The sequence below is a fragment of the Abramis brama genome (assembly GCF_963993115.1).
Source record: "Abramis brama genome assembly, chromosome: 4".
In the NCBI taxonomy this organism is placed as follows: domain Eukaryota; kingdom Metazoa; phylum Chordata; class Actinopteri; order Cypriniformes; family Leuciscidae; genus Abramis; species Abramis brama.
In genome coordinates this window covers 42,573,507-42,590,377 of record NC_139966.1, presented here as the reverse complement: position 1 = coordinate 42,590,377, position 16,871 = coordinate 42,573,507, and the positions used below count along the sequence as shown (strand labels likewise).

The following is a 16,871-nucleotide window of genomic DNA, read 5'->3' as shown; positions in this document are numbered from 1 at the left end:
TATTTGTTTGTTTGTTTGTTTGTTTGTTTGTTTATTTGTTTGTTTGTCTTTCTGTCTGTCTGTCTGTCTGTCTGTCTGTTTGTTTGTTTGTTTGTTTGTTTGTTTGTTTGTTTGTTCGTTTATGCATTCACTTATTTTTATTTATTTATTTACTTATTTGCACACGTATTTATTTTCAATATTTATTGATTTATACAAATACTTTTCTCTGTGCAACATGGTTGGAGGCAGATTGAGAGATCATTGGTTGAGAGATCATGTATAGAAGCCTGTACTATGTATGGGCCTATTTGTTATATTTTCATATGTAATTTAATTTTCCTTGAGTTTGTAAATTGAAATTGTTCAATAAAATCAACTTGTATAACACAATATGCGCACTATTAACAACGTAAGAGCTTAAAACGAAAATTATTTTTTAGGATATCGGTATTAATTTAAAAAGAAAGAGAAACAAATGAATTACTGTCAATCCCTAAAACATGTGAAAGCACAAAAATACATAAGATTTGTTCATTGTTAATTTGTTAATTGTGTAATTTAATCTACGGCCTCCCCGTAAATACCTGCATTTTGGAATTGATTTATAGAGAGTGTACAATTCAAATTCAAATTCCTGTTGAATAAGCCGTGGTGGTGATAGCCTACCGAAACTGAAAGCACTTAACTAGCCTATATAGGCTATGATTTTACGTTCATAAATAACTGTGCATGCACCATAACTGTCAAAATATGACATGCGTGTTCTGACATTAATGAAAAGACTCCATATTGAGATGAGAGATCAATTAATCTATGGACCCCCTGTTAGACAATAATGCTGCGGAAGTACTTACTGGCCACTAGATGACACCATTTGACAAATATTGCATTGACTCATAACTCAATATTACACTTCTCCATTTGTTTTGAATGAAGTGAGACTCTGTTGACATTGACCTCTTTTCTATTGATTAAGTAAGCTAGATCATATTGAACTTATGTTAGAATAGAAGTAGCTATGCATTGGAATCGTTCTGCTGGAACAAATAGAAATGCGCGTGCTGCCCTGCACCAAATGATCTTATTATTTGAATTCGGGTAATCTGGGACATGTTTTGCAATTTTGACTTATGCGATTTATTTATATATCTATCTAACACATTAGATCAACACATTAGACTTTTCTGAAATCCCTAATATGTTTTCTAACCACACCAGAAGAAAGAATGTAGATATTGCCACACCTATTAGTGTTTTTTGGCCAAAAAAATAATAATTCTGCCTGAATTTGATAATATGGGACAGGTCACTTTGTAATCTGGGACACGTGTTAGGCCTAAAAAAAAAAAAGCCTATATTCACCATACTTTATGCATGCCAAACACAATATCACCAATTTTTAAAAAGCATTATGGAAAAATGACAAGTAGGCTATACGGAAATTTCAATAAGAAAATGTATAATATTCATAGAAATTTCATTAATTCATATAGGCCTACACATATATGTTCCAATATCAGGAAAAATAATTTCTAGCACAGGATTAACAATATACTGTTAATTTATTTAAATTCACTTATAACTTATGTATAATATTTTAAAATATCAACTAAAATTTAAGCAACAGCAAACAACTATTTGATTAACGGATTATTCATTCGGTTATTCATTTAAATTCTCCATTCAGATTGGGGCTACTCAGGGAACAAACACTCCTTGCGAGAGACTCAGCAAAGTGAGAAAAAATAATAAGTAACCCGCCAAATTGGCTAGTGATTTGACAGCGTTACCCGCCACAGATTATTATCCGCATTTGACGGGTTGGCGGGTGTTAATTCCAAACCCTGATTAGCTTTATATTAGAGTTCATTTTAAAGTATATCAGTGGTCTACCACTAAGTTGTAATGAGATCTACGATAAGGTGGTGTATAGCTTTGTGGACAGCTATGCAATTAAATTACACAGTTGGGGAGGAAATGTAAAAGATTAGATATTTACCTGAATTTTTGCATTGGCACATAAGTGCACTTTCTCAGTTGTAAGCTACCCATGAGCTTTGGTGCGAACAGTGAAAAATAAAAATAAAAAAGAGGCCATGGTTTCCTTGATTTTAAAGCTAGTGTCAAAAAAGTTTTTGTGTTCTCTTAATTTTAAAGATGCATCCGCACTACTTAAATTGATATTTGAATGGCACAACTGTGGGCCACACGTGTGCGCGTTTGGAGAGCTCCATGTACACATTTACGCGGGTGCCATATCAGACTTTAAGTGCTATAATTCAGAGCACAACATGGAAAGATGAATCGTTAGTGTGGCTTTCTTGATTTCTGATGGCACAAGATACGCGAACATATCAAAATCGTATCGATTTAAATGTTCAAATTGAAAACATCCCCAAAGTGCCAGACAGATTTGCGCACAGAGAGGGGTTCGTCCTTTTTTATCTTATTTTTGAAACTTTAACTCATTTAATGATCTATTTTCGTTTAATAAAACGAGTAAAAAAGAACGTAGAGCTCTCTGAAGTAATACATAAATATGTTATTTGTCTTTTCATCTCGTTGGCAAGGAGATGTTGGCGTTCAAACCGGTCGTCGCGTTTATATGTGCATCGTTCAGTCCTGCAGATATTATTATGCTGTAAGGGGTGGTTAATATGTAATTTGCACCATATGGCATTTTAAAATCCAACCTTATTTCCACAATCTTCGATCTGTGTGGATTTACCTAATGATGCCCAATTAGTCATTGAGCAGGACCAAAGATGAGGCTTGTGTGGATACTCTCGCGCTAATATTTGCTCTCCAAATATTTCCTTTGAAACGTTTACAACACATTTTATCTGCTGGCCAGACAAGGGACATCTGGGAGGGTTTTCAACTCTCGATTTTTATAAATAAAACCACAATTGGTTCACATTTGCCCCTCGGACTCTATTTGTTCATGCTTGAAAGAAAATGTAATAAAAGGGGCTCCATGATGGATTTATGATTTATCAAAAGCACTTTACCATATGGCAGTCGTCTTTGGAGCAGGCTTTCAAATGTTTGCTTTAAAAGAACTAAATCTGATTAACATGTAGCTACAGTCGTCGCGTGGAAGGACGAAAGATGCGTCAGTCACGTGACAGCCGGACGGAGAGCCTCAATCTCCAGTCGTTTGAGAAGCACAGTAGTAAAATAGGGCTTGTGGGCACATAAATTAGTATAACATTTCAGAATTATCGTTTGGAAGCTGACTAATTTCATATGTGGACGAGCACTGCTTTCATTCGCTCATTCAAAACATCATGGGACCTGTTCAGCGCGGGCTGGTGCTGAAATCAGACACTTCACACACTTGGTGCTCTCTATTCGCTCAGCAAAGGCGATCCTTTAAACTCATTAAGCATTTTTTTTTATGCAAGCGATGTTTTTCTAAATGAACATCTTCTAAGTAAAATAAAAAATACTTTGGGCTACCTACTTTCTCTAAATATTCGTGCTCCTCATATGTGCGCAGGGAACCTGTAAGTATAACCACTGCATCTGTCCCATTGGTGCACACAGTGCCAATTACACAATGATATTTTAGGGGCCACTGTTGTTAGTTTAGCTAGTTTATTATTTATGAAGATGTTTTTCTGGGCGTAATCTGTTGAGGTTCATCTTTGGCACTTACGCCACTGAGTGCCACTGTAAACTTAAATTATCTAAAATACTTTCAAACTAATAACTACATTCAGTATGGAATGGAAAGCGCGCAAATATCATTGAAGTGAATGGACGGGTTTCGCCAAACAAACACTTTTAGCGTAAAATACGCGCTTATATGCTTGCAACATTGCAACAACTCTAAACATTACAAAAACGGTGTTGCAATCCTTCACTCTCAGAAAAAAGGTACAAAGGCTGTTCATTTTAGGATAGCAAAGGTATAGGCCTACATATTTATATCTAGAGTGCATAGCCTACTTCAAAGGTACTTGCTGTTACCAAAAGTCTAGTACCTAAATGATACATATTAGAACCATTTTAAGGGTATCATCCCAGTGACAGATTTTGTGGAACAACATTCCAATCAACCAATCAGATTTGAGGGACAAGTTTACAGTTTATGTCAAGTTTAGACTTACAACTAGGTGCTTCTACATCAGTGTTATTCACCTATCAATTTCCCATTTTTGATTTTAGGGATAGGCCTAACTTATGAATATGGTTTTAAAAATCCGTTTAAAAAAATAATAGGGCACTACGAATTTTATTAATATGAAGGATTTTTATGTATTGATGTTTTTTGAATTTTGCACTGCAGCGCGTTGTGCTTAAGGGTTAATGGAAATGTGCGTACAATTAATGCATAATGTCCTGGCAGAAAATGACTTAATTTTCCGTCTTTTTCTACAGTGTGAACCCTGTTGACTACATTGTCACCATCGAGAGTCTATATTTACCTTTTTTTTCCATATGTGCACAGTACGTCATCTTGATAAGGACACTAGGTTAGCTATATAAGAAGTCGCGCGCGGGGGCAGTGATGGGTCCGCGCGCAAGGACGCATCTCCTTCAAGAAGAACAGCAAAAGACCGTCTTCACTGTAAGAAAATGATTACCCTTTCACTCATTGTAGTTTTCTTCCCGCATTAGATTTCAGGCTAATTTAAATATTTACTAAAATATATTTTTTATGTTTTGTTTTTTTGTTTTTTTGGCAAGGCTACCAGGTGCCCATTGGGATGTGCAGCGCAAACTCTGATCTGGGAAATGAAGGTCGGCATTTAATCGTTACAGTTACTCCAAAGATTTTCAACTCCTAATTGCTGCACTTATTTTATATGTAAAATCAGTTGTGCCAACTTAATAACCTGTTGTTCATTTAACCTTTTCTGCCACTTTGAGTGACTTTTACGGATGAAGAAATTGATTTGAAACTCTGAGAACTCATAAAATCCAGCAGCCTATATGGAGCACACAATTAAATGGATAATAATTATGAAAATCATTATAGCCACATTTATTCAGCAAAGGCGCAGAAAACTAGACGCGTGCTGATTGTCCATGAGTGGCAAAGCATCTCTTATGGTTCACATTAAAGCAGAACCAACCATAAATTTAGCCTACCTAAACTCTAACATTAACTTTTGAAGTTGTTCAGCTGATTATGGAAGAAATTCCACTGCATTATAAATGCGCAAACCTCCCAGTAATGTAGCTTTATCTATGGATATATGTTTCAGGAGAAGAAGGGAGTGTGAATCAGCTGGGCGGTGTGTTTCTGAACGGTCGTCCTCTGCCCGTCTGTAAACGGAGATTGATGGTTGAGCTCGCGACCGAGGGCGTGAGACCGTGTGAGATCTCCAAAATACTAAAGGTATTGAGTCAAATTCTCACCTTTACCATGTGTTTATTTGAACATCTACATGCTGGAGTAACCATGTGCTCTGTCAGGTCTCCAACGGCTGCGTTAGTAAGATTTTGGGCAGGTTTCAGCGCACAGGGGCCATTGGTCCCAAAGCAACGGGAGGCAGCAGACCCAGACTCCTGACTCCTGACGTCATCTCCATCATAGCGCAGCACAAGCGGCAGAACCCCACACTGTTCGCCTGGGAGATCCGACAAAAACTGGCGACAGATCGAGTCTGCAGAGGAGATACAGTCCCCAGTGTAGGTTACAACACTTATAGAGGTTTTCCTTAAAGCTGGTGTAGTTTTGAAGGCCAATGTCTGCATAGAAATAAAGGTTCCAAATGAAGTTTTTGCAGTGAAGAACCTTTTTTGGTTCCCCAAAGAACTGTTTGGTGAACAGTTCTTAAAATAACTATTTTCTTAACTCGAAGAACATTTTAATAATCTAAAGAGCCATTTTCCATAAAGAACCTTTTGGGGGGAAATGAATGACTCAACGAATCAATGATGTCCATCAGGTGTCATCCATAAACCGGATTCTTAAGAAGATTCATCTAGATGTGGACATGATGGGCAGTGCATATTCAAGTGTCAAACACATTTACACAGGTAATCTAATTCATTCATAATTCAAATACTAGGGTGAACACAGGTGAAGCGAGACATTTGTCACTGTTGTAGTTTTAAAATGTCATCTGATTGTCCATGTTGTTCCAAATGGCACAATGCCATTTTAACCTGTTTTCTGATATTATAGCATCATTCAAAAAATGTAGATTTTTTAAAATGTTTTTGAAAGATGCTCACCAAGGCAGCACTTATTTGATTAAAAATACAGTAAAAATAGTAATATTGTGAAATATTATTACAATTTAAAATAATAGTTTTCTATTTTAATATATTTTAAAATGTAATTTATTCCTAATAAATAAAGCCGAATTTTAGCAGCCATTACTCCAGTCTTTAGTATCACACGATCCTTCAGAAATCATTCTTATATGCTGATTTGAAGCCCAATAAACTTTTCTTATTATTATCAATGATTAAAATAGTGGTGCTGCTTAATTGTTTTGTGGAAACCAATATACATTTTCTTTTTCAGGATTCTTTGATGAATATAAATTTCAAAAGAACAGCATTTGTTTGAAAGTGAAATCTTTTACAACATTATAAATGTCTTTACTGTCATTTTTGATCATTTTAATACATTATTTCTTAATAAAAGTATACATTTCTTTAAAAAAAAAATCGTACTGACCCCAAACTTTTGAATGGTATAGTGAAAAAAAACACCAAATCAACCACCAAATTTTCCAGGTGCTACTTTTTTTAAGATGATCACATACACTGTAAAAAAAGAAAAGTTGACTTAACTTAAAATTATAAGGCAACTTGCTGCACAGATTTTTTGAGTTGACTCAACTAACAGAGTTTACTCAACTGGAGATGTTATAGTTGAGTCAACTCAGCTATAGAGATGTTTTAGTTGAGTCAACTCAAAAAAATCTGTGCAGCAAGTTGCCTTATAATTTTAAGTTAAGTCAACTTTTCTTTTTTTACAGTGTATTAAAAGAAGATTTTATTGTTTTACTTATACTGCACGGTTTAGGTTAGATGAGCTTTCTTATATTTACTAATATATGCCCATAATGATAAAGATGATTAAGTGTCCCATCTAAAATGTCCCACATGCATTCATCCTATTGGTCTTAAAACAAATATGTCTACTAACCTTCTCCGTTCACTTCCTTTCACCCAGAAGTGGATGAGCACAGGAGTTTACACACAACCGCTCAGACAATTCATCAACAAACGGACACAACCCTGCGAGGCACCTCTCCTCGCAACAGAACAGCTTTCACACCAAATCAGAGTGAGAGGTTAGAGAAAGGTGATTCGCTTCCAGTCACTTCAATCTCTCACTGTCTGCTCAGAGTCATCTGTGAGCTATTATACTGACATTGCAACATCTCCCCTTCTGATTTCTGGCCATTCAGAGTTCAACCGTGGACTTTATCCTGACCTGCTGACCAGAGAAAAGCTGTCTGAGGAGACAAACCTTCCACAAGACACCATAAAGGCAATTCAGATTTTAAGTTTCAATTAACAAATGCTTTTTTCCTCATAAATAAACATTTGTCAGATGAAGAAGATGCTTTCAGAGTTGGCATACATAAATTTAAAGGGGCTTGTGTTAGATGTTTGACCTGATCTTGACCTTCCATCTGAAGGTTTGGTTTTCCAATCGCAGAGCGAGGATGAGGAGGGAGCGAAGGGAAGACCGTAGTGACTGTGGATCACTGGGTAAGTGCTGATGTCTTGTTTTCATTGTAGAATCACATTCTGCATTATAAATTATGTCTAAGTCTGTCTTATAAGTCTGCATTATAAATGATGTCTCTTTCCCAGGTGTAACTAGCCCCGGGTTTCTGAGAAGCAGGGATGCTTTGATTTCTCTGCCAGCGACCTCTGCCAGCTCATTGGACGGTTACTTGGCTCATCACACACAATCCACTTTTCCATTGGCACATCACAGAGACAAAAACACTTTACCATGGGCTCATTTGAACTCAAATGCAATGTCAGCATGTCCATTGGATCGCACAGAGAGTTCGATGCCATCATGTCACCAACATGGCCACATGGAATCAGATTACAGATTGGTTCCCTTGAACACGGATGAAAGCATCTTAATGGCTAATCGCTCACAGTGGGCTTCTCATCAATCTCTGATTGGACTGAATGTTTCAAGGTTTTGAATTCCAAGATGGCATTCCATGTCCAATACTGTGGACAGTAGAGGGCAGCAAAGGAAAGAAAAAGTGCTATTTGGTTTGGATGTACTTACACAATTTTTTAGACTAATAAAAAACGAATTATGTTTTTGATATTTTGATTGTATGTTTTAAGTGAGAATAAAATGAAATAGTGAAGTGCTTTAAAAACTGTCTCACTTATTGTCTGCCTAAAGATTGTGTCTGTCAAATCGGGAATAAACAATAAAGAGATAAACCTACAACACTTTTTTTTCCCACTTATTGTCTTATTGTTAAAAAACGAAATATTCTTAAAATAAAATGAATCAAATTATAAGCAACACAAGATTTTAAGACTTGTTTTTATAATTTCTTTAAATCAAAACTTTTATTTGTCTAGATTTTACAATGTATCTTTAAAACAAGATTTTGTATAATTTTGTATAATTTTGGTTTATTTAATACACATTTTTAACTTACAAGTGAAAAGTCTTTGAAAATATTATCTGCAGTTTATTTTTTTTGTTTCAAGGATTTATAAAAACTTTAGCTGAAAAATAAGATAAACTGCTAATTAAGAATTTTGCAGCATAGAAACATTTCAGAGCCCCTTTATTCTACATTTAATAACAAAAGCGATTAAGCTAAACAAATGAGCAAATGGGTGTTTTTTAGACATATACACAATGTAAAATAAAAGTCCTAGTGGTCATCTCGCAGCACATGCACCAAGGGCCCTGCTATTCAGGTCAGAGCATCTCCAAAACAGCAAGTCCTGTGGGGTGTTTCCAGCATGCTGTGGTTATACCAACCAAAAGTGGTGCAAGGAAGGACAACCGGTGAACCGGAGTCAGGATCCGGGGTCAAAGTTCTGCTGGGAAACCTTGTGTCCTGGCAGGATGTTACTTTAACACGCACCACCTACCTAAAGATTGTTGCAGACCATGTTCAACCCTTCATAGCAATGGTGTTCCCTGATGGCAGTGGCCTCTTTCAGCAGGATAATGCACCCTTCCACACTGCAAAGGGATGGTTTGAGGAACATGACACAGAGTTCAAGGTGTTGGCCTCCAATTTCCCCAGATCTCAATCTGACTGAGCATCTATGGGATGTGCTGGACCAACAAATCCAATCCATGGAGGCAACCTGCAGGACTCAAAGAATCTGCTGCTAATGTCTTGGTGTCAGATCCAACAGGACACATTCAGAGGTCTTGTGGAGTCCATGCATCGATGCAACAGAGGCAGGTGGTTTTAATGTTGTGGCTGATCAGTGTATAGTACGCTCTCTCTCTCTCTCTCTCTCTCTCTCTCTCTCAGACCACCTCTGTCAGCACAGGTTCATCTGGTAAAAAATCTCTCCTGTGAGCTTTGGACTGGACTCGCATACTTCTACACGGTGAGTGAACGAGATCAACACTTGGACACAAACCAGAATGCTTCAAGCGCTAACAGGGAGTCTGGGCTACTCTGACAAACACGCAGAGGTCAAACTCACAGGCTTATTTCTAATATAAATGCCATGAATCTAAAATTGTTAGTGTTTATTTTCTACATTCGAAAGATCAAACACATAAACTCTTTCTACATGCATTAGGAAAGTCTGTAAAGAAAATATGCACCACTCTGTACGAGCAAGATGCTCAAAAATAAAATAAAAAAAGATCGAAGAGAGCCATTATACGAGCAGTTAACAAAGCACTGAAGCAGAAAAATGACTTCAAATGATTACTCTCTGAGAGAGTTTCGGGTGGAAATGTGGTTTTCTCTTGATTTAAACACAAAACCTCTGTGTTTTACTGTGCATTGGAGTCCCATAGAAGATCAGACGTCTCGTGTCTGTTCCAGTGGTTTTCAACTCTTGTCCTCTGGGAACCCACGACAGCATAATTTGTTCCAGCCTTGAACTAACACATCTTATTCAACAATAATAAGCCTCCGCTGGATTAATTGAATCAAGTGTATTAGTTTAACCTCATATGGCGGCAAAAATCCATCATTGATCTGAAACGGCTTATTCATGAGAGCTCTCCTGACTCTCATCCATGATTGCTTCAACATACTGTCTGCCTGCTCCTGTTTGACTGAAGTAACTGCTTTATAAATTCAGTTAGCTTTTCAACAGTTTGAACTCTGACCTTTGACCCTTGCTGATTTAAGTGCACTGGAGGAAACTGGAAACTATTGGCTTTGGTCTGCATGACCTTTCTTCTCACACGTCCTTTTCTATCGCCCATAAGAGGGGGTTGTATTCATCAGCTATGGGTCGCCTGAACACACAACCTGCTGAAAGCGAACCAACACACACGTTCGATGGGATGAAACATCAGACTTGAGTGAATGGAAACCATCAGGCCATTGGTCTCAGAGCAGCACAGAAAGAAACATACATGAGCATATTAATGATCAGACATTTTTCAATTTAACAGCAGAGCTAGTATTATTTACACACTATTATAGTATTTATTAATATTTAGAATTTGAATTGATATGTTTTCATTTTAAATTTAGTTTACATTTAGTAATCTTGTTATGTGTTATTGCCAATTTCCATTTAATCCTTATTTATATTTATATATAAGTTGCCAGATACATTTAATAAAAAAAAATGTTTTAGTTAACAATAACAACACATAGAAACTGAAATATTGCAAATGACCAAAAATAACTTTTTAAAAAGTTTTAATTATTTACAAATACAACAAAAAAAGGTCACATGTGTATTTACTTACATTTTAAAAGTTGGAAATACAAAAAGTCATAAAAATAGTGTTAAAAACAACAGCAGCCTAGATATTCAATATTAAGACCACTGATGGCAGCAGCGCAAAGAGGAAATCACAAATCCGAAGTGTTGGCAATACAAAGTGTGAAAATTGATAAAATGTCAAAACACAGGCACCTTATATACATAGCGAGCATATTATTTACAATAAAACACATTTTCGTATTAAAAACATGATAAACATAAGTTTAAACAGTTACCCTGCCTGTTCTCGACTGCGTTACTGTTCAGTACTGCAGTTTGATTAAGTATCTTTGCACTCTTGGCTAGATTTGGACTTAAAAGACCCTCCACATGGACGACGCGCACATGTGCGGCTTATAAACCTTCGGGGAGCCGTCTTTGAGTCGAAACGTCCTGTTATGACCCAATATTTTCCTTTAAAGACATATCGTCCTTTTGTTTTGTTTACAAATGTTATGTTTCAAATCTACACGCCAGATTAAACACAAACACTTCTGGAGGATGAAATGCCATGACTTCGGTCCATCTATAAAAGACATAAATAAATACTCTGCGAACTGCGTATAAAATTTCGACAGATATATTACACCATGTGAAAGGAAAGACCTTCAGATGTTTGCAATTTCAGATCTATAAGACCTACGGATGCACAGAGTGACATTCGCACACTCTTTGGAGTGCAGTACATGAAACGGCCCCAAAGGGGCCACAGAACGCTCCAAACTGGAGTAAGGCAAGGTGCGAAACATTAGAATGTCAGTCAACCCTTCTGGAAATGTGTGATAACATCCCATTCGGGCATGAAAACTGGCCACGGTGCAGACTGCCGCTCCAAATCTGATTTGTGAAGTGGTTGATGTTGAAAATGGTGTATTGGAAACTGTGATACGGAATTTCGTCCTCCTAAGTTGCACCTGAAATGCCTTTTAAAAAAATTAACATTGAGGAAAATTCAGTTTGTGCACAAGTGATAACACCTGGAAAAATGCACCCCAGTGAAAACAAAAACTCCGTCCTGTCTGAAAACGTAGGGTTATTGACATCTTCAAGTATCTCCAGGGAATGACGTTTAGAACAACATCTGCTCTGGTCTGAGACAAATATGTTCATATGGATGAACACCACAGTTTCTTCTAATTGCTTTTATTTGCTCATTTATCCATCTGTCCTCGATTTTTGAGTTAACTCACCAGCCACAACAATCTCCTACCAAAAAAAAACAAAGTTCAAAAGTTGTAATTTCCTCCATTTGTTGGTTAAAAAAAGAAAAAAAAAGAAAAGTCTGATGTGTGATTTTTGCTGTTTGTTTGCGAGAACATCAGATATTCTTGTCTTGCACCTTTTTTCCATACCAGTGGTTTTCATTTATTTTTTAAAAAACCCCAAACCAAACTCTGGCCTCCAAGTTTTTTGTACACCAATCGTACAGCAACCATGGTCTTCACGTTGTAGATGCTAAAAACCATAACGCGCCATGAGTATATTATCCCCACACTGGAAAATATAACAGTCTAGTAACTTATTTCCATGTCCGAATAGTATTTGAAGACTTTGCGGATCCATTCAGAGTAGAAGGCCACGTTGACGAAGACAGCGGGACGCCTGGCGACGGCGCACCCACGACCGTTGATGCTCACACCCACTATGACCTTGCTTTCTCCTTCCTGGCACACCAATGGGCCACCGTAGTCTTTCTGTAAGAGGTGAATAAAGAAGATTAGAGGTCACAATCATAGAATAAACACCATCCTCTGAAACGATCCTCCTCAAAGATCAGGATCTGACTCGTACCTCACAAACACCCTGGTCTCTCTTGCCTCCAGCACAGATTTTGGTCTCTGTGATTGGCAGAATACCATTGTGGCTTTGGGAACACCTTTTGTTGCTGACAATTGGAAGCCCCACCATTTTCAGACTGCCCTCATGTCCCGTGCCTAAAAGAGAGGTCAAAGGGTCAGTTTTAATAGAAATGTAATGGTCTGGAAAGTTTGCATGCAAGTTCAATTAGCTTCCTTTATTTGGCCTTATGTGTCTAAATAACTCAACACGGGTTTGGAAAAACGGGTTAAGTATGAGCTCCGAATGTTTAGTTTGTTCAAGTGTGTATTTTAATGATGATGAGTCACATTAAATATTTATTTGTGTATCTTGTTCTTTGTCCACAAGATACAAACACGAATAAAAGATCATTGTGATAAGTTATTGTGATTATTAAGACCATCTGAATGCATTCTAGAGCTGTGTTTTGAAGTAAATACCGGGTTTTCAGATTTTTATATATTTTTGTATTTTATTTTACCATTTTAATAAAGCAAATTCTTGGGTGGAAAATATTTAAATAATTATGGTCAGACTTTAGATTAGGGTCCAGCTCACTATTACTTAAATATTAACTACGACTTTTGCCTCAACAAACTCCTAATTACTGCTTATTAATAGTCAGTAAGGTAGTTGTTAAGTTTAGGTATTGTAGAACATGGTTATTCAGAATAATGCATTAATATGTGCTTTATAAGTACTAATAAACAGCCAATATCCTAGTAATATGCATGCAATAATAAGCAACTAGTTAATAGTCAGAATTGGACCCTAAATTAAAGTATTACCATATATTTAATTTTTTATATAATATTCTATTAACTATATACTTTTATTTAAAATCATAAAATTAATATTAACATTCAGCACTAGTTAGAAGGAAAAAGGAAGGAAAAAGCAAACAAATATATTTATTACACATAAATAGTATATATATATATATATACATATATATATATATATATATATATATATATATATATAGTTATCAAATTTAATGCATGTGAAAAAAATCACATATTCATTTTGAAAGCCCTAAAATACATATTAGGACAGTTTTGTGTTCGGCTAAGAGCAAATAGAATAGAATTTACCACAGTACAATAAAATAGAGTTGAATAGAATGGAATCAGCAAAAAAGAATTAACAATGGAGCATTGCACCTTGAATATTAATCATTTCCTCAGTCCTCAGACTTTTTTTTAATTTTTAATGTTTCCAAACCCCAAAACAAACTGGAAACCAATAATTACAACAATGTTGCTGTATAGAAAAGAATGGAATAGAACAGAATAGTACCTTTAGTGTCTCCCCAGCCATACATGAGGCAGTGAGTGCCTTCTGCAACAGCACACCCTGCGACAGGAAGCTGCACAGTTCGCACATGCTCAGAGAGAGGGGCAGGCCTGGGCATAAGACTATGAGTTACCATAAGGATGGATGGATGAGAAGATGAATGGGCAGATGGATAAATGCACTTACGTAGTGAGTTTGAGCAGGGCCAAGTTGGATCCCTCGGGCCCGCAGACCACATGTGCGATCCGGAGATCCTGCGTGTCGGCGGACGCGTTGAGATGAAGAAGCCCCACCTGCACGGTGTACTCCGAGAGGTCAGGAACACTGAGGAACAAACAAGCATATATGTCAAAAACAGAAGTTTCATGGCAACTAAAGTATGCAACTAAAGTATCCGTGTAGAACGGTGATAAGTCATTTTTAGCCTTCTGGAAATATATAATCTGGATTGCAGACGTAGCAGAGCAGTCTTTCTACAAGCATGAGATATGTATGTTGCCGAGCGTTCCTGGTAAGCTCATCTTCAGTTCTGATCAAGGCGCAGAGGTCAGTTTCGAGCGTCCAGCCCGGTTCTGTGTCTTCATGCAAAGCACAAGATAGCTGAAACCACCAGGGAGCGGATCTGGGGGAATGTAGAGATGATCTAAAAGCCAGACACGCTCACTCCTGTTCTCCTTCTGTCCCTTTTCCCTCCCTCAAACTAAACAGAGCCAGCAGGTTTTCACTCAAGTGTCACTGAAGCAGATCCACAGGCATATATCACGCAGCCGAACGCCGAGTCTAAACAGATGCACCGCTGACAAGAGCAGAGGACCATCAGTCACAGTCCGAGCGGATCTGTCACTACTCTCTCCTAAACCGGAAACTCTGGACCCGCACGTCTCGTAGAAAACATCAACTGACAGATGGGAACACAAGGCTAGAATCTTGCACGCTCAAGAAGGAGGAAAACTCAAATGTGGTTTGCATTGACAAGAGAGAGTGGCTGGTTATTAGAGGAGTTGAGATGGATTACCAGGTGGAGAAGCACTGTTGATCAGTCAGAACCCAATCCTCTCTGATGAGTGAACCTCCACACCAGTGTCTGTCCCTGCGGGAGGACAACCAATCAGAATGTGCCGTTAGAGCTACAGGAATTACCATCCCTCATGCTATACACATTATGTCAGGTTACAGTATAGTATAGTATACACGTTATGTCAGGTTACAGTTTTTCTGATTTTTTTTAGATACTAAAATCCATTCTATTAGCCAAATATTCTAAATCATAATGCCATTTAAAAAAAAAGGAAAAAAACTCTAAAAAACTTTAAACATAAATTCAGCATGTACAATACAAATAAGCATATTTAGGAGAAAAAAAAATGAATAAGCTGTGCTGATTCTCATTCAAACTTAAATTACACCGCAATATTGCTCATTGTAAAAGGCTGTAACCTGCAATTGTCACCTTAAACAGAGTTATTTTTATCTGATTTAACCCATACAAATCAGCTGTGTTGGTATAAATTAATGTATTTAAGTTCATTGATGCTATATAATATTTTTTATTTGAATAAAACCAGTTAATTTAGATGTTACCATCTAAATGACTTCTTTTTACTACTTTATTACTACTACTTTTTTTCAGCGTATTGACTATTTATCTACCACAGATGTATCTGCATATTTGTTCTAAATTATGTAGATTAATGTAGGTTGAATCAGATTAAAATAATACTTTATACTGATCAAATAGGAAATGTGTACCTTTTTTGAATGCTGACCACCCAGCTTCCATCCTCTGCTCGCTGCACCTGCATCCCCCCAACAATCCGGGTGGTTTTGTGAATAAAACAAGATGGTTTCGCTCCTCCACCTGTTGAGAGGGAAAGCAGGAACTGTCAGAGAAGACTTCATGAAAGAAGATAATACATTTAAAAATACATAGATCTTACATATTGGATATGCAGTACACAGTTATCATAGTGCAGTGGTTCTCAAGTGGTTTTGCTGCAGGACCCATATTTTACACTGGGCACAACAGCAAAACTACAAAGGCCCAATAATATGCAAATGTAATAACAGGCTGACCAAAAAGAAACGGATAATTATGTAAATCTTTAATAAAAAAATAAAAAAAATTAATCATAGTCTGTGCAAATCAATAGGACACACGTGGATATGGCTTTGTTTAGTGCAGAAATATTTAATTTATTATTTATTTATTTATTATTTAATTTATCACAGCGACCCACCAAAATAGAACCACTGTCGTCTTTCTCATGGGTGTTTTCTTTTTTATTATCTGCTAAGAAATTTGCTATGAACTTACTCTTTTGATGGTCATCAGATGACATTGATTTGCCTGGATAATAAAAAAGACAAGAAATGTTAGTTTACACCAGAAACCAGGAACAAAATATTATAATAAAACATTTGACATGTGGACATTACCCACTGTTAACAAAATTCAGACAAACACATAATCTCAATAAAAGCTTTTCATCAATTGAAATAGTGATGTTACTGAAACCTAAAAATAATCTAATGTACTGTAATTTGGATAAACCTAAATACAATCATGGAACTATCCCCAGAACGTGTTTCATATTAAAATGATGAATGCCAAGCCTACACAAACATCATCTCGTTCATCAACATGCAGCAGCAGACCATCACAGACGTGTCTGAATGCAACACAATTATACAAATCCAGCTGCAGTGACACAGCTGCATGGGCACAAAGATGAAGAGGATTGCATCTGTCTGGCATTATAGTTTGACGTCTCGTCCAAAGAGACAAAAACCACAGACACAAACTCTGTACATAACATCCGGAAGTCTTTGCATCTAGAGACCCTGTCTGTCATCATAACCAGAGTTGTGTGCTATTCAGAATTAAA

At 36.8% G+C, this 16,871-nt stretch overlaps 2 protein-coding genes across 2 annotated transcripts in view; one reads left to right on the top strand and one right to left on the bottom strand.

Moving 5' to 3' along the window:
- Window positions 1-5,148: 5,148 nt before the first annotated feature.
- On the top strand, window positions 5,149-9,222 carry pax4 (paired box 4; the record flags this gene model as incomplete). Its single annotated transcript, XM_084112932.1, is given in 9 exon segments — window positions 5,149-5,183; window positions 5,185-5,332; window positions 5,410-5,625; window positions 5,886-5,976; window positions 7,127-7,258; window positions 7,365-7,447; window positions 7,599-7,671; window positions 7,777-7,948; window positions 8,844-9,222. Coding segments are annotated over 9 exon segments (1,329 nt in total).
- A 1,573-nt stretch (window positions 9,223-10,795) lies between these two features.
- Window positions 10,796-16,871, bottom strand: part of hgfa (hepatocyte growth factor a) — a 22,138-nt gene continuing 16,062 nt past the window's right edge. The window contains exons 12-18 of the mRNA XM_084112582.1: window positions 16,301-16,333; window positions 15,736-15,844; window positions 15,002-15,076; window positions 14,173-14,310; window positions 13,990-14,096; window positions 12,664-12,806; window positions 10,796-12,566 (exon numbers count right to left, since the gene is read on the bottom strand). Coding sequence (XP_083968708.1) covers window positions 12,384-12,566; window positions 12,664-12,806; window positions 13,990-14,096; window positions 14,173-14,310; window positions 15,002-15,076; window positions 15,736-15,844; window positions 16,301-16,333 — 788 coding nt within the window. The 3' untranslated portion in view covers window positions 10,796-12,383. The remainder of the gene's footprint in view (window positions 12,567-12,663; window positions 12,807-13,989; window positions 14,097-14,172; window positions 14,311-15,001; window positions 15,077-15,735; window positions 15,845-16,300; window positions 16,334-16,871) is intronic.